Below are 26408 nucleotides of genomic sequence, written 5' to 3'. Positions count from 1 at the left end.
ATGAGATTCATTTCCTTTTTAACTTAACCACTGTGTAAGTACAAAAGATTTTCAGAATAAAACAGTAATACAGTAGATCATGCACATTCAAAGAAGTACCAAAGTCCCCAAAATCCACAATAGCTCAGTTAATTACAATAGCAAACAAGCCCACTATCATATTTCATATAAGTTGTTGTATGACAAAAAAAACCCTATGAACTGATGGATATTTGTCATGATTTTTACAGACATAGCAAATCTTTCAACCTTGGCAAATATATTATTAAACAAAGTAAACCTTATGTAGGTCTAGAACATCACCAAGAAATCTAGATTGTTCTGGTGGAAGTAAATTAACTTGAAGAGGTTTTTCAGGAGCTCTTTTCTCGGGTTCCTGATTCATAGAAACACTTTGTTAGGAACATTTCTTTGTTTCTCTACCTTTAATATAGCATTCTTTAAATTATGAATATATAAAATAAAAAAATCTCATCCATTCAGAAACCCCTAGTTAATTAAAATTATTTCTGAAGACCTCATAGAATCACCATTAAATTCTTAGCTTATTAAATTTTCTAAAGGTTATTAGCCAGGTTGAGTCCATCCATCATCTATGTGACAATTAACTAATGAAAAATGAAAAAAAAAACTGTTTATGGGCTTTTAAAATATTTTACCATATTTTGTTTAGTAGCCATAGGGGAAAGGTAACAGAATATGTCTAATAGTTAAAATACAGTAGATTAAAATGATTCAGTGTAATAGAACAGTATTGAATACATTAATATATGAACTTAAAACAACAAAATTAAATCTTAAAACAATCAGCAAAATACAATAAAACAAAGAGGCTTTTATGAAACATTGGGGTCTGAAAAGCCTCAAAAATGTCACCTCCAGTGTCTTTAAAGTTCCTTTTTTTTTTCCTTTGAGATTCCTTTTGTCAGTACTGTGGGATCTCCTATAGTGAGGGAGTACGTGGGTTTTAGGAATCTCAAACTGGGCAGGCCCAAATGGCAAAGAGTTGCAGGGAGATGAATTCCTCCCCTGAATCTCAGGTAAGATAAGTAAAAGGATCAGTGCACTCACGAATGGTAGGAGCTGTTTGAAACAGGCAATGCCCTGCTCTTTCATAGAATATGCCATGCTTGTAATCAACTTCCTGTTTTGGAATGTTAAGATTAAAATTTGGGCCAAACTGTGGCAGGTAAAAATTAATTTTACTCTAGAAATATTATTATTTTGTGAGGTTTATTAAGGATTAAGAATTTAAGATGATACAAGTAAGAAAAGCATATGCCTAGGTGGGCCAAGAGGCCCATTCAATTTCACTTATACCATGAGAGATGTGTCTGCTGGGAAGCGGAAGTAGGAAGAGAAATCAGTAGGCTTTTACAGCCAGTTAAATAGAAATTTTCATCTCACCTAGGTGAAAATCTCAGTGAGATTAGAGGGCATCTCGGGAACTAGAGCAAGGACTTCTGGGGATTGAAGTCCAGGGTTCAAATCTCCATTTTTACAGGAAGAGTTTCTTCCTTCTCCTTGTTGACCCCCTCCCCCCACCTCTGAGGTTCCCTGCCACATGGAGGATAACTGTTGCCTAAGGAAAGAACACCCCAGTTTTTTACCATCTGCCCTGACTACTAGCTTCATGGTGGCAGCAATCAGCAAGAGCAGTAGGGGTCAGGGTCTGGTCAGATGCCGATTTCAGGAGCAGAGCCACTGGGGGCCTGGGCCTGGGGTCCAGATCAGTGATTGGGGTCAGGGGCTAGAGGAAGCAGTATCAGAAATGCCAGAGTCAGCAACAAAGAACGAGGAACGAAGGACTCAAGCAGTTGGGTGAAAGAAGTGGTTTATCTCCTTTTCACCAAGAGTCTCCCAGCTAAAAATAGCCAGGCCACTATGCCCAAAGGGCGATAAAAGACTACCCTTTGATCCAGCCATAGCACTGCTGAGTTTGTATCCCAAAGAGACAATAAGGAAAAAGACTTGTACAAGAATATTCATAGCTGCGCTCTTTGTGGTGGCGGCCAAAAATTGGAAAATGAGAGGATGCCCTTCAATTGGGGAATGGCTGAACAAATTATGGTATATGTTGGTGATGGAATACTATTGTGCTAAAAGGAATAATAAAGTGGAGGAATCCATGGAGACTGGAACGACCTCCAGGAAGTGATGCAGAGTGAGAGGAGCAGAGTCAGGAGAACATAGTACACAGAGACTGATACACTGTGGTACAATCGAAAGTAATGGACTTCTCCATTTGTCACAATGCAATGTCCCTGAACAACCTGCAGGGATCAAGGAGAAAAAAAACACTATCCACAAGCAGAGGCCAAAGGTGGGAGAAAAAACACCGAGGAAGGACAACAACTTGACTACAGGGGTAGAGGGGATATGATCGAGGAGAGACTCTGAATGAACACCCTACTATGGAAACCAATAGCATGGAAATGGGCTTGTTTTGAGGACACATGTGATACCCAGAGGAATAACGCATCATCAGTGGGAGGGGTTGGGGGAGGGGGAAGGGGGAAAAAAAGGTGATCTTTGTTTCTAATGAATAACGTTTGAAAATGACCAAATAAAATAATGCTTAAAAACAAAAATAAATAAATAAATAAAATAGCCTGGCCAGTAGGGAGATCAAGCAACCAGGCAAAAAATAGGAAAAGAAAAAAACAGCAGCTCCAAACAGAGTTGGAGTTTGCAAGAGTGGATGGGGTGGGCAAAAAGCCTTGGCAGGAGAAATGTGGCTTAAAAAAATTATCTAGACTATCTTAAAAAAACAATTTTGAGTTTCCCGTTCCTTTTGGTCACCAACTGTAAAATTAAAATCTCAATAATAGAAATATTATATTTTACAGAGATTTATTAAATGATCATTAGAAATCAAGGAGTAAAGAAGACACAAAATAAAGACCATGTGCCCTTGACTGATCAGCCAGTTCAAACACCACCAAGTCTTAACACCACCAAGCTCAGGACAGGAAGTAAAAAGAGATGGGACCTTCCTCATCCCTGCCTAATATACCCTACCTTCAGGAAGTACATAATGACAGGAAGTCAGGGGGCTCCTGGGAAATGTAGTTCTTTTTTTAGGATAACAGATTTTTAATTATACATCCACCTTCCTTTGCATTTTTTTCCATTAGTTCCCTGGATATCCTTGATCTTTTGTTCTTCTTAATGAACTTTATTATGTTTTTTTCTAATTCAGTAAAAAGTTTTTTGGTAGTTCAATGGGTATGACATTAAATAAGTAAATTAATTTGGGTAGGATTGTCATTTTTATTATGTTAGCTCATCCCGCCCAGTTAGGAGCAGTTAATGTTTTTCCAATTGTTTAGATCTAGTTTTCATTGTGTGGAGAGTGTTTTGTAGTTATGTTCATATAGTTCCTATGTTTGTCTCGACAGAAAGATTCCTAAGGCTTTCATATTGTCTAGGGTGATATTAAATGGAATTTATCTTTCTAATTCTTGCTGCTGAGATGTGTTGGAAATATATAGAAATGCTGATAACTTATGTGGGTTTATTTTGTATCCTGCAACTTTGCTAAAGTTGTTGATTATTTCGACTAGCTTTTTATTTGATTCTCTGGGATTCTTTAAGTAGACCATCATATCATCTGCAAAGAGTGGTATCTTGGTCTCCTCATTGCCTATTTTAATACCTTCAGTTTCTTTTTCTTCTCTGATAGCTTCCTTCCTACTTCCCCTTGAACCTGAGTGTTGTCAAATTCTGGCTTTTGTGAGTCTACTTTTCAAGTTGAGTCCAGCAGGAGGGTTCCTTAACTCTGTCCTGTTGTTAGATTTGGTTTTCAGTTTCCTAGGAGCATTACATTTTTAATCAATGACTAAGGGTTTTCAGAGGTGTGAACTTTCACTGCCTCTGAGCCTCCCTCTTGACTCTGTCTTCAGATTAATGTTTAAAATGCAGGGAATCATAAGCCAACTAACAAAACATTTGACTGCAGGTTTTCTGATGACATTTATTTGGTATGTGGATGTAAAATTTATGTTTATTATGAGGAGTTAAAGTACTTCAGTACCAACAGCATTCTATGGCCTGTAGAAGAAGTAGTAGCACATGATTATATACCCTGATGGAGTTCTGCACTTTGACATATTTACCTAAAGTAAATATTTGAATGAGAACTTGAATGCTTGAACCCCATTAAAATTTAATGAGACTAGTTTATCAATTGGTTTTGATAGACTGGGTTGACATTAACCTGTCTAAATGTTCTATATGTTTTGTGAATTAGGATATAAAGCACAATATGTTTCCATTTATATTGTTACCTGGATTGAAATTTTCTAACAGAAAGTGGACTGGAAGTGGAATGGAATGATGATGTGAAAGTGAATTATATGAGTATAAACCAATTTTAAATTGAATAGATCATTTAGGTAACTTTGATGAAAGGAGGTACCTTCTGCCAAATTAAATACTCTGTTCATTGAATCCAATCAGGTATGATTCAGCTTCCACGCCCCCAAAAATATGCTAATATGAACTCATTCTTGTTTTTTGTCACCCACATTGAAAGATGTACTATAAACTTTAACCTTTAAGAATTCCAACAATATAAAATATTCATCATGTTAGAAATCATAATAAGAAATAAGTGGGTTGGGATTTATGTCTGTGTTTTTATACATATACACGTGTTGCATATGAATGTGTTATTTTTCGGCATTTGGTGATAAAGAACCGAGAGAAGGTAATTTTAAAGAGAAGCAGAAAATCCACACTTGGGTATAGCATTTAGTTTCACAAAGATTTAAATTTAGGCCAGTTTCCAAGGTTGATTGCCTAAGGCTAGATGTCAGGTGATTCCTCCATTGTCACAGTAAAGCAATGGTTTAAATTAGGTGAAAACCTAAAATTATCATTGGCATTCACATAGTACTTTGGTATTTTCAAAGTGCTTTACACTCAGTACCTAGCTAATGACCTGACTTCAACACCATTAGACCACACAAGCTGTTTTACTGAATAGACTGTGTAATGATGAGGATTAGAATTGTTCCTTAACTATGGTGTAGCTTGGAAACTATCACAAAACCTTCCCTGTAGCACTTGAGGCTGTTAACGAGGAATACCAAATCACATGTACTTCTTTTCAGCCTGGATTAAAGGAAATTTTAAGCTGAAAGTGAATTAAAAAATTTTGATATTCTAGCTCTAACAACTTTCATAATATCTTTATATCTATTATATAGGGGGAAAAGGGTTATATTTTAAAAGGGTTGGGTTTTATATTTTAAGAATGTGGTCACCAGGAATTTAATTAATTCAAAAGAGATTTTATTTACAATTTCATTACAAAATGTAGAAAGAGTAAAGCAAGAAATCACAGAGAGGATAAGGTAAGATATCCAGCCTCAGCACTAAGTAATTTATCTCCCCTCCCCTCTCCCTTGGGAGAGTTGGTTTCAGCCAGGCTCGGCAAAGCCGAGGACCCGGGAAGTTTCTCAAGAGGATAGGTCTTTCCTGAGGCCAGTCTTTTCCTGAGGCCCAGAAGGCAGTCAATAGATTCTGATTTGTCACCTGCTATTGCACATGTGGGTCACAGACCTTCCGCACTCAAGTGTAAATGGGGTGTTTGCACCTTTGTTGATTAAATCTAAAATGGGTAGATCTTCATACTCAATTTTTAAGTAGGGTATTTACACTTTTGGGTATTGAATCTAAAAATAGGCAGATCTCCTACTCAACTTTAGGTACTGTGTTCTAAAAATCAGTAGGGGTTAAAATTTAATCTTCACAATCAGGGGAGAGTTAAGTATTTTCATTGTTATAATCAGGGGAGAGTTAATTTTAATCTTCACACTATATTTGAAAATTTCATGAAATACAAATGAACCTCTGTTTGCCTCAATTTCTTGACTGTAAAATGGGAATAATAACAGCAGCACCTACCTTTAGGATTCTTGTAAGACTCAAATGAAGTAATATTTGGAAAATACTGAGCATAATACCTGGCTTTTAGTAGGTGCTCTATAAATGTTTATTCCTTTCCTTTCCCCTATGAGTCAGCCTTCAAGGAACGATGTTGTTCACTGATAGAAATAAATCTTTTAAAAATTGTAGTGGGAGCAGAAAGGAGTTATTTCTCATGGAGTTTTTTGGGGAAGATTTTGTCTTTCTGCTCATTCATTTTGCCATTGTGCCTTAATAAGAGAATTAAAAGAAGTGTGGTGAATAGGGGAAGGCCTGAAGACAGGTGGCAGGGAAGGATGCTTTCTCCATCTTGATCAAGGAAATAGCATAGCGAACTAGAAATTTCTATAGTTAGGAATGACATATTTTAATAACAATTATGTTTAAGATCAGCTATGTGTTCCAAGAAAGATTACTAAGTCTTTTCTCCCTGAGAGAACTCATTTTTCCCTTAAAGATATAGAAAAGTTTATATGTATTTGTTAAAATTTATGTTTGTTTGTTAAAATTAACTCTGATGATTCTTGATAGATAATTTTAGAAGGCACTGGCCAAACCTCATTTGGATCATCACTTTAAGTTCTCTGAGCCAAAGATATTTTTGTTGATTGGTTGGTTTCTAAGTGAATCTGCAATTTATTAATCACAATAACATGTATATGCATTTGAAAAATATTAGAAATATATATCTGTGAGAAATTCATTGAACTTATGGAAAGCATATAACCCAGTTTATTGTATTGGGTTATTTAAGGAGACGGACCCCTTGAAATAACTTTATCATTCATAAATTGGGAAAAAAGTGATTTCCTAAGATCTTAGATCATACCTCAGGTCATTTAGTGACTTGCAGTGCAGTATAGGAGAAAGCATACTAGACCTGAAACTAGGAGAGACTTAGGTTAAAGCCTGCCTAAGAACCTTAGTGCATATATAGTTCATTGATGCATTCTCCTTTCCCCCTTCCTTTTTTCTTGTTAAAAATTTAATAGAACTTTTAATCTACAACTGAATCATCAGCCAGAAATTTCAATGTACAAAAAAATAAAAAGGATTTTATATCCACTCTTGAACTTGTTAATTTTATAGTGTATATTAATAATTGCAACAAAATTATTGTTTATATCCTGTCATGAACTTTTTTCTTTTTTAAGTATTTTGAAAAATACTGTATTCATGTTCTCTTTAAAAAAAAAACCCTATCATTCTAATTTGCCCCTTCCTCCCTACCTGCCTCTCCCTCTCCTTCCTTTCATCCCTACTCCTCCATCCCACCTTTCCTTCGTTCCTTCGTTCGTTCCTTCGTTCGTTCGTTCCTTCCTTCCTTCCTTCCTTCCTTCCTTCCTTCCTTCCTTCCTTCCTTCCTTCCTTCCTTCCTTCCTTCCTTCATTGCTCTCTCTAGCTCAGGCCTCTGGAATAAAATATTCATTATATATATATATATATATATAGGTTTACCAACTTTCACTCCATACTTGCTCTCTTCCTTTGGTTTCAGTGTCTCTCTCTTTGTTCTCCAGATATTTTAACTGAACTGAAATACAAAGTACATTATCAATAAACTGAATGATCATCTCTTGAATAATTGAATATGATTGTAGTTATTTATGAAGTTACCAATGTGATAGCAATTTAATTCACCTTTGCTATATGTATTTAATCTTTACTTTTCCTTTTTCCACAGTGAAGAAGTATATAAACGAGGATTCACTGTTATTGTGGACATGCGTGGATCCAAATGGGACTCTATTAAACCTCTACTGAAGATTTTACAAGAGTCCTTTCCTTGTTGTATTCATGTTGCACTGATAATCAAGCCGGACAACTTTTGGCAGAAACAGAGGACAAACTTTGGCAGTTCTAAATTTGAATTTGAGGTAATTTCTACTATAGCAAGGCCAGCCAAACTGATAGTTGTAGTTAATTATATGGTCACTCCTTTTCATTATTTAGTCAGGGAATAGATTTTTTATAGGTCATTAAACTTGTATTTCCAATACCTAATGTATATATGAGAATATATTTTTAGATATTTTCTTAAAAGTGAATGAAGAATTAAGGAGAGACAGTAAGAAATGGGAATAGAGCTGAGGTATGATATGACCATTCTGTGAATAAAATAATGTGGAATTTTTACTTGAAAAAGAAGGCTTTTACATTTTAATTCATTTTATATCTTTATGATGCACTCTACATAGTCAATATATTAGCCAAATTTGGTTTAAAGGGTTATCAAGTGATACCTCTTAACATGATTAAGAACCAAAGAGGAACACAGTAATTTTAGTTTCCTTGTGTTTAAGAATAAATAAAGAATGCTCACAGCTCCCAAGACTGACCAAAAAGTGAATGGTAATGAGGAGAATGGTGTAGCATATTTAGTTGCTTTAATTTGGAGTCCTTTTAACACACATAAAAAAGTGGTGGTTCTGGTTGGAGTGAGGTGATGAAGAGGACGATGTTACTTTAATTATATATATATATATTGAGGATCAGTGTATATATATATATATACACTGAATTGAAGGCCAGTTAGAGGCACTTCCTGAAAGGTATCATATTCATAGTTGATTTAACTGTAAGCCTCCTAAACAATGGAGTGAGTGCTAGTCCTAAATGGGCCAACTTTCTTTGTCCACCCCATTTTCACCTCCTTAATTCTAAAAGGTACCAACATTTTTTGAGGTAATTTAATGAGGTGATAATAGGAATAAGGAATTCTGCTCTTGTGTGGGTGTTTTTTAACAGAATGTGATTGCTTGTATAAACTTTAGGGTTTTTTCTCTAGTTTTTTCTCTTTTGAACAGGTTTAGCCAAAAGTTATATCCAACGTGAGTGCTAGGGATAGCTGTTGTCACAACTCTGCCCTGACCCGCTCCACTTCCCCAATTTATTTCTGTATATTGATCCTTCTTATAATCACAATGTGAATTCAACCTGGTTCAAGGAAATCCAGCCTCACCAGTTCAGATAGAAGAACTATGAAACCAATTTTATGCTATCATCTCATATAGGGCTTATGCTTCTCTTCATTCAAAGAAAGAATAACCACTGAAGAATTTTTTATTAGATTTTAATGAAGCATTTCTCATTTAAAAATTTAGATACCCAAAATAGGGTACATATAATTATATATACTGCCATATTTTCCAACAGGAAAGAAGAAAATGGTGATTAAGTGATGCAATTCACACAAAGCTTAGGGGTATTCTACTGAATCTGTCTCTGGATTTTTTTGAAGTCTCCTTCACCAGTTTTCCAACACTGTATATGTATATTGTCTCTCCTCTCTTAGATGGGTTGTGCAGGTGATTGCCTCCAGGAGTTTGCCTTCAGGAAGTTATTATAAGTCAGTATAAATGAGTCTGTCTCCCTAGGGATGGGACTTAACCTGCAGCAACCTTGCAGGCACAAATGCTGCTTTAGGAGAATGCATCAGTATATGCATCTTTTGTCTAATGTTGAGCTTTAACTTGCAAACTGATACTAAGTCTTGTTTGTTGGGCATTTGGGGGCTGGGGCAGAACCAGGACCAGGACCAAAATGGCTTCATCTCAAATCTATTTTTATTGTCTGGGTATTACTAATTTATATGAGTATGATAGTCTAGTTTAGTAGTTTACCTAGTTTCTCTGAATAAACTAGTTTTATTCAGCTATGTTGTTTTATGACTTGTTTTCTTTCCTCTGTGAAGTTAAGATCATCCATTTATATCTTGCATGAGTAATAATTAATTAAAATGTTCTACATTTTTTCCTCAGATGAGAATATGAAACAGATTGTTAAGGAATATAGTCATTGAGGATCATAGATTTAGGGTTGGAAGGGGTCTTACAGTCATTTAGGCAAACCCCTCTCATTTTACAAATGAAAGAACCGAAGGAGGATAAAGTACCTACCCAAAGTCATATAAATAAAATGGCAGAGCCAGGAGTTGACCTCAGGTCCTCTCTCAACCAGTTCCGCCTTCTTTCCATGCACCATGCTGCTTAGTAAACTTGTACATTTTTAAAAAGGTAAACAGATTATTAACATTTCCTGTGCTCTTGCTTTTGTGAAAGGGGAAGAGGAAGAGAATGGGGATACACATTTATATAGTGCCTACTATGTGCCAGGCACTGTGCTAAGCTAATCATTTCTGTACCTAGACACATTGTTTTTCTAGTTTTAGCAGGTTATGTTATTGTTGTTAGCTGTTCATGCTTCCTTCTCTCTAAAGTGGAAGAAATGGGAGCAGACAAACTATGAAGAGTGGTCAGTAGGAGACCATATGAAGGAGTAGTGAATGACAAGTACCAGTCCATGGGCCAGAAATAACTTTGGAAAAGTGAAATCAGAAATTTGTTTTCCATAGGATAATAGATATACAAAAAAAGAAGGAACCTCAAAGACCATTTTATTACAATCCTTTCATGTTACAAATTAGGAAACTGAGTCCCAGTGACCTTAAGTGACTTTGCCCCACTTTCCTATAGTTGATAAGTGGCAGATTTTCTATTTGTAGTCTTAAGAGCTGGCTCTCTTTCCACTTTTCCAATGTAATTAAAAAGGTTTTCAGTAGGGAAAGAGATGGTTGTAGTGATGTAGTTTATAAAGGAGGCAGACTAGAAATCAGGAAACTGGTGAAGGTGAAATTCTATCACATATCACATCTGCCTTCTGCTTGTAGCTTGGGAACTCATGTCATGGTTAAACAGCCTCCAATCAGTTAATGCCAGTATTTCTCAGAAGGAAACTTAATTGATTTCTAATCTGGCTCTGATCAAAATATGTCAGTTTCTACAAATGGGATGTTCTCTCTAAATATTTACATGATGCTTTTATGAATTCACCCTCTTGCTGACCATGCTGCTTTTATTTTTATGGGGAAGGAACCCAGGTATGTCTTTTTTTTGTCCTCTAAATAAAATACTTCCCTTAAGTTTTAAAATCCATGACAGAGCCACAAAAAAGCACTAAAATGACAGTATGCAATTGTGAATTCTTTGTTTTCTCACACATGTTTTTTTTTCCCCCCTTAAGACAAATATGGTGTCTTTAGAAGGCCTTACCAAAGTAGTTGATCCTTCTCAGCTAACACCTGAATTCGAGGGCTGCTTGGAATACAACCATGAAGAATGGATAGAAATCAGAGTGGCTTTTGAAGACTATATTAGCAATGCAACTCATATGCTGTCTAGGCTGGAGGAACTTCAGGACATCCTAGCCAAAAAGGAGCTCCCTCAGGATTTGGAGGGGGCTCGGAATATGATTGAGGAACATTCTCAGCTGAAGAAGAAAGTGATCAAGGCCCCCATAGAGGACTTGGATTTGGAAGGACAGAAGCTACTCCAGCGGATACAGAGCAGTGATAGCTTTCCCAAAAAGAACTCTGGGTCAGGGAATGCAGACTTGCAGAATCTCTTACCCAAAGTGTCAACCATGTTGGATAGACTGCACTCAACACGGCAGCATCTGCATCAGATGTGGCATGTGAGGAAGCTAAAACTGGACCAGTGCTTTCAGCTGAGGCTGTTTGAACAGGATGCTGAAAAGGTAAAAGAAGAAAGAGTGAGATACACAAAATATAAAATGAGGGGAGGGAGGGGGCAGTTCCCTGGTTCCTTATAATCAGATTTTAGTTTAGCTGGTTTAATAAAATGAGAGAACAAAAACTAGGAATTGCTAGTCCAAATTAGATCAAATCATTTAAAATCCAGTAATTTTCTATTTAGAGCATGTCATTTAACAACATTTTAAATTTTTGTTGAATCTGTTATAAAAAGACACCTTAGATAATTTTGATTGAATAGTTACTGACAGTTTGGTTTTGAGTGCTATGTGGGGATAGGAAAATGTTCTATTTTAATTATAGGAATGGATTATTTGTAGGATTATACCACTGAAAGCAATTAAATGTGTTTAATGTTAATGACGAATATCCTCATAAGTGGTGATAGAACATTATTAAGTTTTCTAACAGAGAGGCACTGTTACTGGAATTAATAAATCTTTTAAAAATGGTTGTCTGAGTTATATAAAAAATAAGTATCCATAGTGTCATGTTTTATTCTTGTATTTTAGACAGAACAGTTGTGTGAAAGTCAACCCTGGGCATTTACTTGCTAATTCAACTGCAATGATATGTGAAAATAGAGCATTTATTTATAGAAATGTGTTGTGAGCCCCAAACATGGGGTGAGTTAGTCACTCATAATTTGTGTTCATTGAAATTTCTTCATGGATGAAGGAATATTTTGTGGTCTGGAGAAAAAATAAGATTTATATCAGTGAAACAAAACAATTATTTTTAGGAGATGTAGACTGCCTGAAATAGGAATAGTGTTTTGAAAATATTTAATGTGTATATCATTTCTATTCTTTTTTTCTTAAGTAGTACCTTCCTCCTCTGTTTATGGGAAAAACAGATCACTGACCTCTGGGACTGTGGTTCAAGTCTGGCCAGCTGCTAATTGATTTTCATTTCCCATTCCCTGTAATTGTCCCCATGAGCATTCTGATCCTTCCTTTGTAATTGTCAACCTTTTCTCAGGAGTGTCTGATGGAACTCCCATGGAAGCTATCATCTTTTCTTTCCAATTTTCCTGTTATAAGGAAAAGCCTAATTTCAATAATCTAGCCACATATTGAAACCCACTCAAAGGCTAGAAAATTCTTTATCATTGGGTTACTTTTTCTCAGGGATAATGAAGTAATGTCAAGTAAAGGTTTTAGTGGAAAGAACATTGGAATAGGTTAACTTTGGTTTCTGGGATGACCTTATCACTTTTCATTTCTATAATCTTGGATAACTAATTAAACTTTTTTTGACCTCAGTTTTATCCTCTGCAATTTATGAAGATTGGATTAGCTGATCTATAATACCCCTTTCATCTCTTAAGTTCCCCACTTGTAGCTCAGTGATTGGCTTATGCCAATTCATTGGCTTCTTACACAAGTCATTGACTCCTTACAGTGTTTTTTCATTAGGATTTAATCCTCTGAAGCCAAATGTTCCACTCTGAGAATTTTAGACCATTTATATTGGCTTCTTGCCACTGTATCTGACCATGATAATATGTAGAATGATCTTGACTTGTTTTTGTTTGTTTTTTTTCCTTTTGGTAGATGTTTGACTGGATCACACACAACAAAGGCCTGTTCTTAAACAGTTACACCGAGATTGGAACAAGCCATCCACATGCTATGGAGCTTCAGACGCAGCACAATCACTTTGCCATGAATTGTATGGTAAGATATTTTCAGATAGTTTGATATCCTGAGTGTGAGGGCATCCTGTACCTGTGAGAAAGAATACTGTGCTTTCAGAAGGTACTTAAGCAGAGCCGTCTCCAGGCAACTCATAGGAAGAAATGTTATATTACAGTATATTTAGAATTGCCTTTTGGAATACAGCAGCATTTTCCTAAATGTGGCTTGTTTTTCAATACTTCCAGCTTAACTAAGTAGTTCTTTTAAAATTAGAAGAAGAAGAAGAAAAAAAGGTAAGAGAAAAATATTAAATCAATAAAATTAAAACAACATTTTTCCAGCAGAGGATGGTCAGTTCTTAAGCAATAGCTTCAAGTCATCTTGAGAACGTATAGGAACCTGCAGTCAAATATTGTAATAGTCTGCAAAGCAAACAGAGGTTTACATAAGCTATGTTGTTATGTCTGGCAGATGGTATTAAGGTGAGAGCCAAGCCATTGTGGTGTCATTCATATCTAACATCATGGCCACCTGAGGGAAAGACTCTTAAAAATATGAATTCATTGAGGCATGTACGGAGGGCTTCCATTCCAGGTTTCTGATCAATATCTTTAATCATGTGGGATACCTAGAGGAGATGCTGATTGAGGAGGCTTTGTTACGATGATTTCTGTGTGTCCTCACAACAATAATGAGTCTACCTGGTATTTGAATGGGCAAATCTCTGACTCTGTCCATGGATAAACCTCTTTGAAAGTCCAATGAAGTCTAAGGACCATTTCTCAGAATGTTTTTAAATGAAAACAATACATAGGACTACAAAGGACACCAAGTATATTGAAATATTACTTTCAAATTATTGTTTTTTTCAAATAATTAAAAAAACCAAATTCATAGAGTTTAGAACCTCCGAATTAAATTAATTAGACTAGTGGATTGAGTTGTGCAATGTTCTAAGTAAAACTTTTTATGATAACTCATTATCCAAAAATTCATCATAACATCAAGAATATTCATCTGGGCAACAAGACATCTTGAATCTGGGGAATACTTGTATAACATCATAGTGTTGAAACACAAAAAAACTATGACTAGTTGTTAAGAGCTACTCCTAAAATTTATTGGATAAACTTGAAATTATTTCTGAAGGAAGATGTACTCATTTTTTAGAATATCTAAGCTGCTAGGAGTTTTCTATTGAATGTTAAGGATTTATAATATTTCTTAGGAGAGATTGTGTAGTGATTAAAATTATCTTGAAAGATTGATTTTTCTTAATTTTATAATTTATTACTCAAATGGTTGTGACATCCTAATTGTGGTCAGGGGACTCTTTAACCATCATAAGACAAATCCTGATACTAATAAATATTTTTGGAGACCTATTCAGTCCCTTCTTTGAACATTTCAAGACATCTTTAATTGGTGATAGCTACTTAAGAGGTGGTTCATCAGACTCTCAGCTCTTCCCCAAACTGACAGATGAAGTTTTGCACAGACACCACAAAAACCCTTCTCCTCTTCATTTATTAACTAAATTCTGTTAAAAAGGAAAATATCCCTTCAGATTCCCAAGGATAAAGAAAAGTCAAAAAGCAGCAGACTAGATGGTGTTAAAATTATCTGTGGTTGGACTTGAATATATCAAATTGGTGGTCACCAGGGATTTAATTCCTAAATCCCAAAATGAATTAATAAAGTAAAATGGAATTTATGGTAGTTTAATTACAAGAGAGAAGATATTAAGGAAGTGAGAAAAGGGTAGAGAGGGAGAGAGAGCTCTGGCAGGGTCACTAAGTCAGCCTTTCACTTACCAATGGTGACTGTCTTAAAAGGAAAGCAGTCTGAGGTCTCCTATACGAGCTCCTCCAGGGATTCAGTTCCACAGCCAAGTCCAAATGTCTGTCTTCCAGTCTCTCCTCAAGTGTTTGATGATTCTTCCCTTCTCTCCCCTGAGTGACTCTTCTTCACTCCAAGCTCTAGAGACTGATCCTCCAGTCCAACTCTGGGTCAGAGTCCTTCCATCTATCTCCAATCTCCAATCGAATATTGAATGATCTGGCCTCTGTGGTCCTCTTTTTAAAGATCTTTTTCTCTTGTGTCACCTCCCCTAAATTTCACATTTACTAATCATAGCAGACACTCTCTCCAGGACTGCCCACTCTTTAGTTCACACCTTCTTTGGTTAGATTATACCTTTTTTTGGTTAGATCACACCTTTTGTAGTTAGTTTGCATCTTTAGTAGTCAGTTGGCACCTTTTGGTGGTTTAAATGGGTAGATCTACTTCAAATACTGAGTTACCACCTTTTAGTAGATTAAATGGGTAGATCTACTTCAAATACTGAGTTACCACCTTTTGGGGATTAAAATCTAAAAATAGATTGTGGATTACAATTCAATCTTCCCAATAAAGGAAGAGCTAAGTACTTTCGTTGTTACAATCAGGGGAGAGCTATATCTAATTTTCACAATGGTATCTGTGAACCAGATTCCAGACTCATGAATACATAGTAATCCTCCTTAATATGTAGGAATCAATAAAGTATATGAAAAATAAATTCTCACAATTGTAACAAGAAGTGTATTTTATGGCAGAGAAATTTTCTTGTGCAAGGGGAGACATTAACCACAGTGAGGGCAGCTTTCAACACTTGAATTGAAGCCAGAAATTGAAACAATATGAATATATGAACATTTATGACTTCCTACTTAAATTTAATTTGACCAAAAACTAGAATTTAGATAGAATTTAAGATTTGTTAAATTAGCAGATGGTTGAAGTTGCATTATAAATGCCAGCTGGCAATCAATTATTAACTTTATATACACAATGAGAGAACTCAAATTGTCTGTTCAGATCTCTTTGTGGGAGGGGAAGAGATAGGAGGGAAGTAGAAGGGTTGAATTAATCATAAAACTTCTATTAAATACCTACTATATATCAGGCATAGTCATATATAGAAAGATGTGAGACTATTAAAGCAAAAGTAGGACAAACATTGACTACTAAGGGCTGATATCCCAATAGGGTAAAGGCATGTAAATATAAGTATATACTGGATATATGCAAAATAAATACAAAGTATTTTGGGGAGGCGGGCACTGCCATACCAATTTGGTCCTTGAGCAATGTCTTAAAAGAAACCAGGAATTCCAAGAGATGGAGATGAGGAAAGAATGCATTCCAGGCAGGAGAAAAAAACAGGGTAAAGACCTGGAGATAGGAAGTCATGTGTGAGGAGGCAGTATCATATAGTACAGTGCATACTCTATTTGGAGTCTGAGGACATGGATTCAGAGCCCTACTTTGCCACTTAATCCCTTCATGACTTTAGGCAAGTCACTTAACCTTTACCTGTTTGGACCCCAAGTTCCTCAATTATAAAATGAGAGGATGGAGCTAGGTGATCTCTAAGATCCTTTCACTCCCACCCTTATTATCCTAAAATTCTAAGGCAAAGTGACATTTGCTTCCTTCATATGAGGCAAGTTTTGAATATAAAATTCCTTCTAATTATTATGTTTCTTTTACTACAAAATCTGTTACCAGAGTCAGACTTAAGCTACCTGTGAATATTTAGTCACTAGATCCAAAGAAGTCATTATAAAGAACTGCTTGGGACTTGGAAAAGTCAGACTTCTGCTTAATTATATTGTTTTCAAAGGGCTGTCACCCAGTACCCATTATACATAGAAGATCTTCCTTTTTTTTAAAAAATAGGTGGGGGGTTGTGGTAGGGTAAAGATTTGAGTGTATAAATAAAGGGAGTAAATAAGACAAGACCTAATGTTTTTTCTTCCCTGAATACAATGGACTCCTCTTTACAGGTTGTATGAATTATTCCCTTCTGTAGTAAAGTGGATGGAAAATACCTTTGGTTTGGCAAGCTTTCCTATAGAAGCTAACGGGGCATCAGGAAAAGCACCATTTAAGTACACACTAGCTGAAAGTGGATCAGTTGACAATGGTTCAGAAGAGAAAGCTTTAAAAAAGAATTGGGTCCATTTCAGATCCACGTTCTGAAAGTTGTCTGGTTCTGTGATCAATTAAACGTCTATCTTGTCTAGTCTCTCTTTTTCCAAGGATTGGAATTTGATGCCACTCATTTATTTAGGACATAATTAAAATTAGGAGGAAGAGGAGGAAAGAAATGTTATTTATAATGTTTGCCTTCCAGTGCCCAGGTGTTTTGTCATTGCAGTCAGTGATCTCTAATGATACCAGTGGGATTAGGGCTGAGAGGAGGTCCTTATTCTTTCAAAGTCTTAACTCTAGCTATGCCAGCCCTTCCCAGAGAAAGCATAGCAATTTGTGGGTTACCCCTTTAGTAAGTCCCTGTCCTCATATCTGAATTATTTCCAGGGGACTTCCTAGATTAGAAAAGAATTGGAACTTGTCCCTGTGCTATCATTACATAGCATAACATCCCAGAATTGAGCCCCACTATCCATTGTGGATGTCTAGCAAAATGCTTGGCTTTTTGTCCTAAAAGAGAATAACTCTCTTCCAGCCTCTTTCTGCCTTTATTCTCAAAAGGTTCATAGATGAGATTCCCTATTCATCTGAATTTTCCCAGAAATTCAGCCCAAGCCAAGAAGGGATGAGCTGACAACTAGCCTAAGGTGATTTACAGTCTTACCATAAGTTCCAGCTTCCATAAATCCATGAATGAAATTTATTTACATTATTAAAGGTAACTTTATTTGCCTGTTTAAAAGTTGTTATTAAATAATTAAATATTTTTAAAACTTATTTACTTTACTTTAAAGTACATAAACTTTATTTACATTAAACTTATTATTAGGCTTATTTGGCCTGTCTTTCAGATCTCCAAGGCCTTCTTTCCATTTCTTCACTTGGCCATTCCTCTCTCCAGTACTACTGAAGAAAATCATTGGATTCAAAGAAATAATATACAGAGTCATTTTTCTTTGACAGATTATTTCTATCAAGGATTGTAAGGCAGTGCAGTGAAAATGGTGGGTGGTTGGAGTTTTCTTATATTCTCCATGTCTACTTAGTTAGCAGGAGAATCACATAATTGGCTTAGAATTGCTCTGTTCTATCTTGCTCTTCTTTACCCATCTTAAAGATGGTGAGATGGAAGTTTTTGAGAGGTTAAGTGAGTTGCTTGTAGTTTAAGGTGGAATTTACATCCAGGTCTTCTGCCTGCAGTACATCCAGCTTTCTTTCTATTTGAGAAGTGTCATACATTCAGATAACCAGATTAAGATATAATTGGGAAATATTTAACAATACAATAGAATATAGCTAATGTTAATATATCGTTTTCTATGTCAGAATGGCCCACGAGGATCTATCCTTACATATAATTTAATGGCCTCTATTTCTATTTGATTTTGACAACACTAAACTATACCACACTACCTCTCTTGTATTAGATGTGTGCAGTAAATGTCTGTGAATTGATCTCAAAGGCATTGCAGAGCTAGTGAAGGTTTTTGATCTAAGAAGTGATATAACCATACCTTATCAAACATTAGTTTTTCATTTAACTCAAAAAAAAAGAAAAATGAATAGATCATGTCTCTGGATCACTAAGGACTTGTTCTGAGACATTTAAGAACTCTATTAATATTTATTGAAAGTAGAACTAAATATGCCTCAGAAAAGCTATAATATTTGGAAACTATGAGGGGGAGCAGTGTTGAACTAATGGAGTCATTATTTTATTTGATGTCTTTTGCCAGTTAAGCACTTTTGAACTTTAACAGAATTAATAATTTGCAAGATGTTGGCCACAACCAAGAACAGCTCTCTTCCCTCTTTTCCTGTATCTCACTATAACATTTGCAGACTACATTTGATCCTGTTATGGTCAGGATGACTAGGTGACTTGGCAGTGGCCAATTAAGTTTTATGCCCCTACAGTCTGCATGCTATGGAAACAGATTAAAAAAAACAACAACACCTTCCATTATCATTAGTTATTTGCTGGAGCATCTCACTAAAGTAGTAAATAATCTTGGCAAATGACATGAGATGAATTTATTAAATAGAATAATCAAGCTTAAATTATAGAGGGCAAAGTGAAGAAATTCTTTTTTTTTATACTGTTATAAATATGTGCATGTATATTATCAAGGATTTAAGTCTTCCCAGCACATGGGGGGAGGGGAATATATATTATATATATGTAAACTTAAGGTATTAAAATAGTGATTTCCTAAAATGGCACAAGTGCACCTGGTACAATGGATAAAGCATCATGACTGTAATCAAGAAGATTCCCGAGTTCAAATCTGACCTCCAATACTAACTAGTTGTGTGATCTTGGGAAAGTCATTTAACCCTGTTTGCCTCAGTTTCCTTCTCTTTAAAGTGAGCAGGAGAAGGAAATGGCAAACCATTATCTTTGCCAAGAAAACCCCAAATAGGGTCACGAAGAGTTGGACACAACTGGAGTGACAAAACAAACAAAAATGGCATAAGGTATAATGATTCTCATTGTATTTTATCTTTACTCAGACTTTCTGGACTGTGTCGGAAAGAATACATTCCCAGAAATGCTAAAAGAAGCTATACTATCTATCTATCCATATAAATAAAAGCCTTGAAGAGAAAGAGTAGGGTTACTTATTGACTTTTCTTACATAGAAAAATCAGTGCTCCCCTCAGTTTATCTACAATTATGTAAATAACAAGAGCATGAATAAAAATGTATATAGGTAAATGCTCCACCTAAACCCCAGTCCTTCAGGAGAATTGTCTGAGCTTGACTCAGGGTGTGGAGAATGCCAGCAAAGTGAGCTTTAAGGACTGGACAGCTGATTGGTGCAATGACTAGGTGACTTGGCAGTGGCCAATTAAGTAATGTCAGAGCTGGAATCATGTTTAAATTTGACCCCAGATACTTACTAGTTGTGTAAGGCTAAAAATTGTTCATTTAGTCTTCTCATGTTCCTAGATGATCTAGATTTTGATTAACTCTGGAGTCTGGTTCTGCTCTGTTATAGACCAAGAAACAGTGTATTGCTAAATGAGAACCAGAATATTCATTGACCCTTGGGCAAGGAGGGTTGAGATAAAATTTTTAGAAGGTTCAATCTTTGTAGCTTCTTCTTAGAAAAGCATCTTGCTTTTATTGGATCCTAGACCACTGACTTTCCTAAGAGGTTTTTTTGCCTTAGCTAATATCAGGAGTTATATCAAATCTGTGTATCAAACACTATGATAGCTTTAGGAATGCTGCTGTTTCTTTTTCTTTTTCTTTTTTTAATCTCTCCTCTCATCTTGCCTCTGCAAATCAGACTTTTTTTTTTAAATCATAGGAAAACAAAGAGTATAAACTGCTAAATTGAGTGACTGGGAGAGAAACATTTGACATTATAAGTTTTAGAAATAATCTCCACTTTTTCCAAGGTACCCTCCCCCCCTGCCTACCCATATCTAAAAAAAACCCAAACCCAACAAATCAGAAGCTTTCTTCTATTCCTGTCCCTTCTTGTTTCCATACTAAGAATATTATACTTCTTTCTTCCTTTTAAGATGGAAAAAGAATCCATAAAGTTCTCATTTTACATTCTGGAGAACATCATGGTGCAATGAAAAGAACACTGGGTGTGGATTCAAGTGAATCAAGTCCATTTTTCTGCTCCTGATACATATGTTCTTGGTGACCATAGGCACCTTACTTAACCTCACTGGGCTTCAGTTTCTTTGTCGATAAAATTATATTATTCATTCAGCCAGAACTAAACACCTATTATGTACAAGGTACCACTAGGCCCTGTGGGTTCCATAACAAACATAAAACAGATTAATGATCCTTTCCAGCTTTAAATCTTTTCACTGCTACATAAGGGGAGGGGGGGGGGAATCTTATTTTCAAATCAATAGTCAAATTTACAACCTTTAAATTTCAGAGTGGCACAGCACTGTGCTATGGCTCAAACATAACACTTTTCTACTGAATTTTTGGAATCCCTTGCCATTCTTCCATGTACTGAAAAGAAAAAAAAAGTCTAAACCAGTTTAGTGTAGTTATAATACACTATTCCAATGCCCAAATAACTCAGTATTATCTTAGATAAATATTTTGGAGCTCAGGTTCTCAAAATACAAGACATAATATTGTGGTATCAACTTTTCCTTTAAGTTCCAATCTTTCAAAACAGATATTGAAAGCAAGTTGAATTATCCATTCTGACTTGATAATAGCAAGGCAAAACTATATATAACAAGAAGCATAATTGGAATGAAGGAAAGAAGAAAAAAAAAGAAAAGGGAAGGGATTAAGGCAAGGAGGAAGGGAAAGGGACAAAAAAGAAGGAAGGAAGGAAGGAAGGAAGGAAGGAAGGAAGGAAGGAAGGAAGGAAGGAAGGAAGGAAGGAAGGAAGGAAGGTGGAGGGAAGCAGGAAAAAAGGGAGGAATGAAAGGAGGAAAGCATGGATGGAGGAAAGGAGAAAGGCAGAAAGTCAAGAAGGAAGGGAGGGGGAGAGAAAGAGAGAGGGAGGAAGTAAGAAAAGATCTGCTTTGCACTAGCACTATGCTAAAGGCTTTACAAATATTATCTTATTTGATACTCTCAGCAACCAGGGAGGTAGATGCAATTATTAATCCCATTTTATAGTTGAGGAAACTAAGACAGATTAAGTGATTTGTCCAAGGTCACACAGTGTAATAGATAAAGAAATTGTAGGGATTGAAGAAGTACAGGGGATAAGGAAGGTTTTGAAATAAGGAATGGAGGAGTTGAAGAGATAGAGGTAAATGAAAGAGATATCCCCTGCTGAGAGGCTATCTTTGAAAAATAGGGTTCTTGAGAAATGGACCAACTATGATAGCCTGAGGAAATGTATTCTCTATTGATTGATGTTGAAGATACTCCAGAGCAAATAAGCATGGACCCCCCTGAGGGACAAGCCTCCCCCCAGACCAAGGTCACCCGTCAGGGGTATGATAAGGACTGTTTATGGTTGAATGCCTATCCAAGTTTAGCTCCCTCTATGTCCCCCTGAAATGATAGTATTCTTATCTGACTGCAGGTTATTTAACTCAAGATGAATTTAGTAACAAGTTTGGACTGGGAAGATACCAGGGAAGAGGAAATCAGGATTTCCCTATACTGGGTCTGAGTCTCTCTCTTAGCTTTTGAACTGAGGCCAGGCTTCACAGGCTGGTGGAAGGTTTCTTTTATTCTTGTCTATGCTATTCTATGCTAGTTTTCTTAAGTTCAAAGTCTTTAGCAGTAGACAACAAGAGGAAGAAAAGGTTCTGACCTTCAGAGCTGGTTGGGCCTGTCTTTTCAGGCTGACACCCCTAAAGACCAGCCTTACAGTTCAAACTGCTCCCCTTAAGTCCTTTTGTTCGATGACATGATCACAGGAATCCAGGTAGAGTATACAGTTGGGAAAATCCAGGAATAGAGGTATTTCTATCCAGATGCAGGGAGAGAGCAATCCTTCCAGTTTGAGGGCCAGGAAAGAGAGAGTCCTTCGAGAGCAACTGTCACTGCTGTCCATCAATTTCACTCTAACCTTCTAACTGCTGTTTGCTCCAACTCAATGGCAGGGAGTCAAGAACTTGATTCAGTTTTCCTTTCCACAACAGGTAGTAAGTATCTAAGACTGAATTTGAATTAAGTTCTTTCTATCTATCTTTTCAGATACAACATCCACCAAGCCACCTAGCTAAGGAGGGTAAACATTTTTAACACATTGATGTATGTAAACTCTTTAAAGGCAGGGGCTATTTCAGTTTTGTCTTCATAATCTTTGCCTCATAGCTGTATTATACACATAATAAGCACTTTACAAATAATATTAGTGGAATTAAATTGAATTATAAGCACTTTACTCTTGTTTTTGAGTCAACTTTGAAGTTATTCATGAGGTTTTTTCCTATGAGCCCTATACTGTGCCAGACAGTAACATATGGAAAAGTAGAGGTACTAAAGGAGGTCATTTATTTAAGAAGATGAAATTAAATCACAGGAAACAATGCAACTAAATTAAATGCTAAACAATAAGGTGCCTAGGCAATTCAGGAGAGGTCACCATAAGTAGTTCTTAGGAATGGGACCCAGCCAATACATAATGTAGGCTGGCTGAAACTGTTGCATTATTAAGAATTCTAGAAATATTTCTTATTTTTGAAAAACCACCTGCTAGACGTGAAGGAAGAATAATGCATATAGCAGCTTTATTATGTCTTGACTTACAGTATACAAAATAAACAGAGCAGAGAGCCCCATTAGAAGGTACTTATAAAGAAATATGCTTTATTGAATTTTAAAGGTAGTAGAACCAGTTCACAGGTACCTTAGTTTTATTTATCTTACATTCAGAATTAATGACATGAATAGATCAAGTGTTTCCAAATGCTTTTCTAAATATGTATCTAGTTCAGACATGGAAACTATTAAAAAATTAAACAAATATGCTTAAATCCTTGATTATATTCATGATCTCCACCAATGTGGGTATTACCTTCTAAAACTGCTGATTGTAACTTTTTTTTAATCCCATGTGATTCTTGTGCATGATCTCTCATGAATCCTCCTTGAAAGATCTCTGGTTTTCTATCATTACATGCTTCAATCAATCAGCTTTGAGATATGTTTTCCCTCATTCTTTCCACATAACTGGCCTCTCTTTTACTGATCATCTGTTGATGGATATATTTACAACTTATCAAATATCTTTTAAGGATCCACTATGTGCAAGGCACAATGCTAGGATTGGGGATACAAAGACAAGACAGTCATTGCCTCTGGGTACTTATATTCATTCATTTAGGAAGAATGATGATACCTTCTATTCCACTTTTTGTAAACAAGTTATCTTTGGAAATATGTTGACACTCATTCTGCTTCTCTACATTGCCCTTGGATCATCTTCATTTTTAATTCTTCAGACACTATGATGCCCCATGCTTTGTAGTCATATGCTTTCATCAGTAGAAAATTAATATTAAATTGTTTTTCTTAATTTTTGTCTTTTATTTGTGTTTGCAATCAGGGTTCTTGACCTGGACCCTTAAGCATATCTAGGAATTTTTAGAATATTGATGATTTCATTTCAACATAATTGATTTTCTTTGTGATGTTAAACATTTTTGTTTCTTCTCTCAATTTTGCATCTTGGGAGAAAATAGAGTTCTCTTTCTCAGAATGCATTCTCCCTGTCCCCAAGAGTCTTCTTAGGCTTGCCCAGAACAGAGAGCTTGTGTGACAACAAATAGCCTTTGGTTGCTAAGTAAAGATTTTCAGTTTCTGGGTTCTTGTTAGAATCTGAAACATCAGGTTTCTTTAGCTCTGTGGGACTACTTGTCAGTAGGCTTGCCATCTGGACGGTGTTCAGTATTCAAGGCCAAAAAGTGAGTAATATTATATTTATATATGCCCATATGTGTGTGTGTGTGATTGCTGTCTGCTTAACAATTATGCCTTTCAGTCAGCTGATTTTTTAAATTTTACAGTTTTAAGTATAGAAATTAATGGCAATATTTTGTGGAAATCCAGACAGAAAATAATGTATACCAGGTGATTTTGCTATCCGATACTTGGAAGAGTAGGTTGTGTTTTGGGGTAAACCATCTGGATTTCTTAGAAAGAAGAGTTTTTGTTTGCCCTATCCTAATGGATCCTATTTTTGCCCCTCTTTTCTAGAATGTGTATGTAAACATAAACCGCATCATGTCAGTAGCAAATCGTTTGGTAGAGTCTGGCCATTATGCTTCTCAGCAGATTAAGCAGATTGCCAATCAACTAGAGCAAGAGTGGAAGGCTTTTGCTGCAGCCCTAGATGAACGAAGCACCTTACTGGACATGTCCTCCATCTTTCACCAGAAGGCTGAAAAGGTCAGTGCTTGGCTCTACCCAAGATTGTAATTGTAAATGTTTTATACTCGATTTCACTCATTATGGCCCAAAACATAAAATAATGCAGTCTACCCTGCTAGAAAGGATAATCATCCAGAAAATTTGGGGGGGAATTCATGTAAGAAAGCCAGTATTCAGATCAGGAGTTCTGGGTTCAGATATTGACCCTGCTTCATTCACAGAGGCTGCTACCATGGACATACTGCTTACATTCCCTGGGCCTCATTTTCTTCCTTTGTAAAATGGTTATTAAAGAATGCTTCCAATGAATTCCTCATGGAGTTGTTTTGAAGTTCATCAATAAATGTGAAATACTTTGTAAGCTTAAAACTCCACATAGATGGGGAAGGTCATTTTTTATTTGCACAAGATAGTTGCCAAATGAAGCAATTTGGCTTCATTTCTTATTTGTTCTTGGATATCTTTACTGTGACCATAAATTGGATTTAGTAAATGGTTTGCAGGTTTTTGCAAATATATATGGTTTAAAGAAAGAAAACGGGGGCAGCTGGGTGGCTCAGTGGATTGAGAGTCAGGCCTAGAGATGGGAGGTCCTAGGTTCAAATCTGGCCTCAGACACTTCCCAGTTGTGTGACCCTGGACAAGTCACTTAAACCCCATTGCCTAGCCCTTACCACTCTTCTGCCTTGGAACCAATACACAGTATTGACTCCAAGATGGAAGGTAAGGGTTTTAAAAAAAAAGAAAGAAAGAAAAAGAAATTAATTTTAAAAAACGCTTTTAAAAAGATTTTCTCCTCCTCACAAAGTTCCTATATCCATATTACCAGAAATATCAAATGAATGTACTAAGGAGATGATTCAGATCTATTTATTATATGAAGCTAGAAACTTGATTTGAGTTTTCAACTTTTCTACTACCTGAGGAACTATGGTATCCCTTATAAAATATCTGTAAAATCTATAAAATAGTTAAATAATTCCAAGGCAGAAGAGCAGTAAGGCTTTAGGCAATTGGGTTTGTAATTTGCCTAAGGTCATTGCTAGGAAGTGTCTGAGGCAAGATCTGAGCTGACTCTCTATACACTGAGCCTCCAAGCTGGCCCAAGTTATTGTTTTCAAATAGTAAAATATGATCTCAGAACTATGGATCTTTTAATCATTAATGTGGTAAAGATTAAATTAGATAGTTTATTTTTCTAAGGAGAAATTTGGATTAGAGAAGGGAGATCCTTTAGGTCAGGTGAATATTAGTAGACTTACTATAGTTAAAGCAATGTGAGTGTCTGGTCTAGGTGATAGCTTTGTGAGTGGAGAGAAGTGGGCATTTATAAAGATTATGGAGATAGAAATGACAAGAGTTGACAATTTGTTTTATTAGATTCATGAATTAGGATAAAGGATAGCATAGCCTCAGAATTTGATGTAGAAAGGTTCCATTAGCTATCTAATCCAACATGAAGAGACTCTCCTTG

At 36.0% G+C, this 26408-nt stretch overlaps 1 protein-coding gene across 9 annotated transcripts in view; it reads left to right on the top strand.

Moving 5' to 3' along the window:
* TRIO (trio Rho guanine nucleotide exchange factor) overlaps positions 1-26408 on the top strand; it is a 539234-nt gene that overhangs the window by 237902 nt on the left and 274924 nt on the right. For all 9 annotated transcript variants that reach the window (XM_056824283.1, XM_056824286.1, XM_056824285.1 and 6 more), the window contains 4 exons: positions 7619-7811; positions 10957-11469; positions 13042-13164; positions 24761-24952. In XM_056824283.1, coding sequence (XP_056680261.1) covers positions 7619-7811; positions 10957-11469; positions 13042-13164; positions 24761-24952 — 1021 coding nt within the window. The remainder of the gene's footprint in view (positions 1-7618; positions 7812-10956; positions 11470-13041; positions 13165-24760; positions 24953-26408) is intronic.

This window comes from Monodelphis domestica, chromosome 3 (genome assembly GCF_027887165.1).
Source record: "Monodelphis domestica isolate mMonDom1 chromosome 3, mMonDom1.pri, whole genome shotgun sequence".
NCBI lineage: Eukaryota > Metazoa > Chordata > Mammalia > Didelphimorphia > Didelphidae > Monodelphis > Monodelphis domestica.
This window is presented reverse-complemented; position numbering and strand designations above follow the sequence as displayed.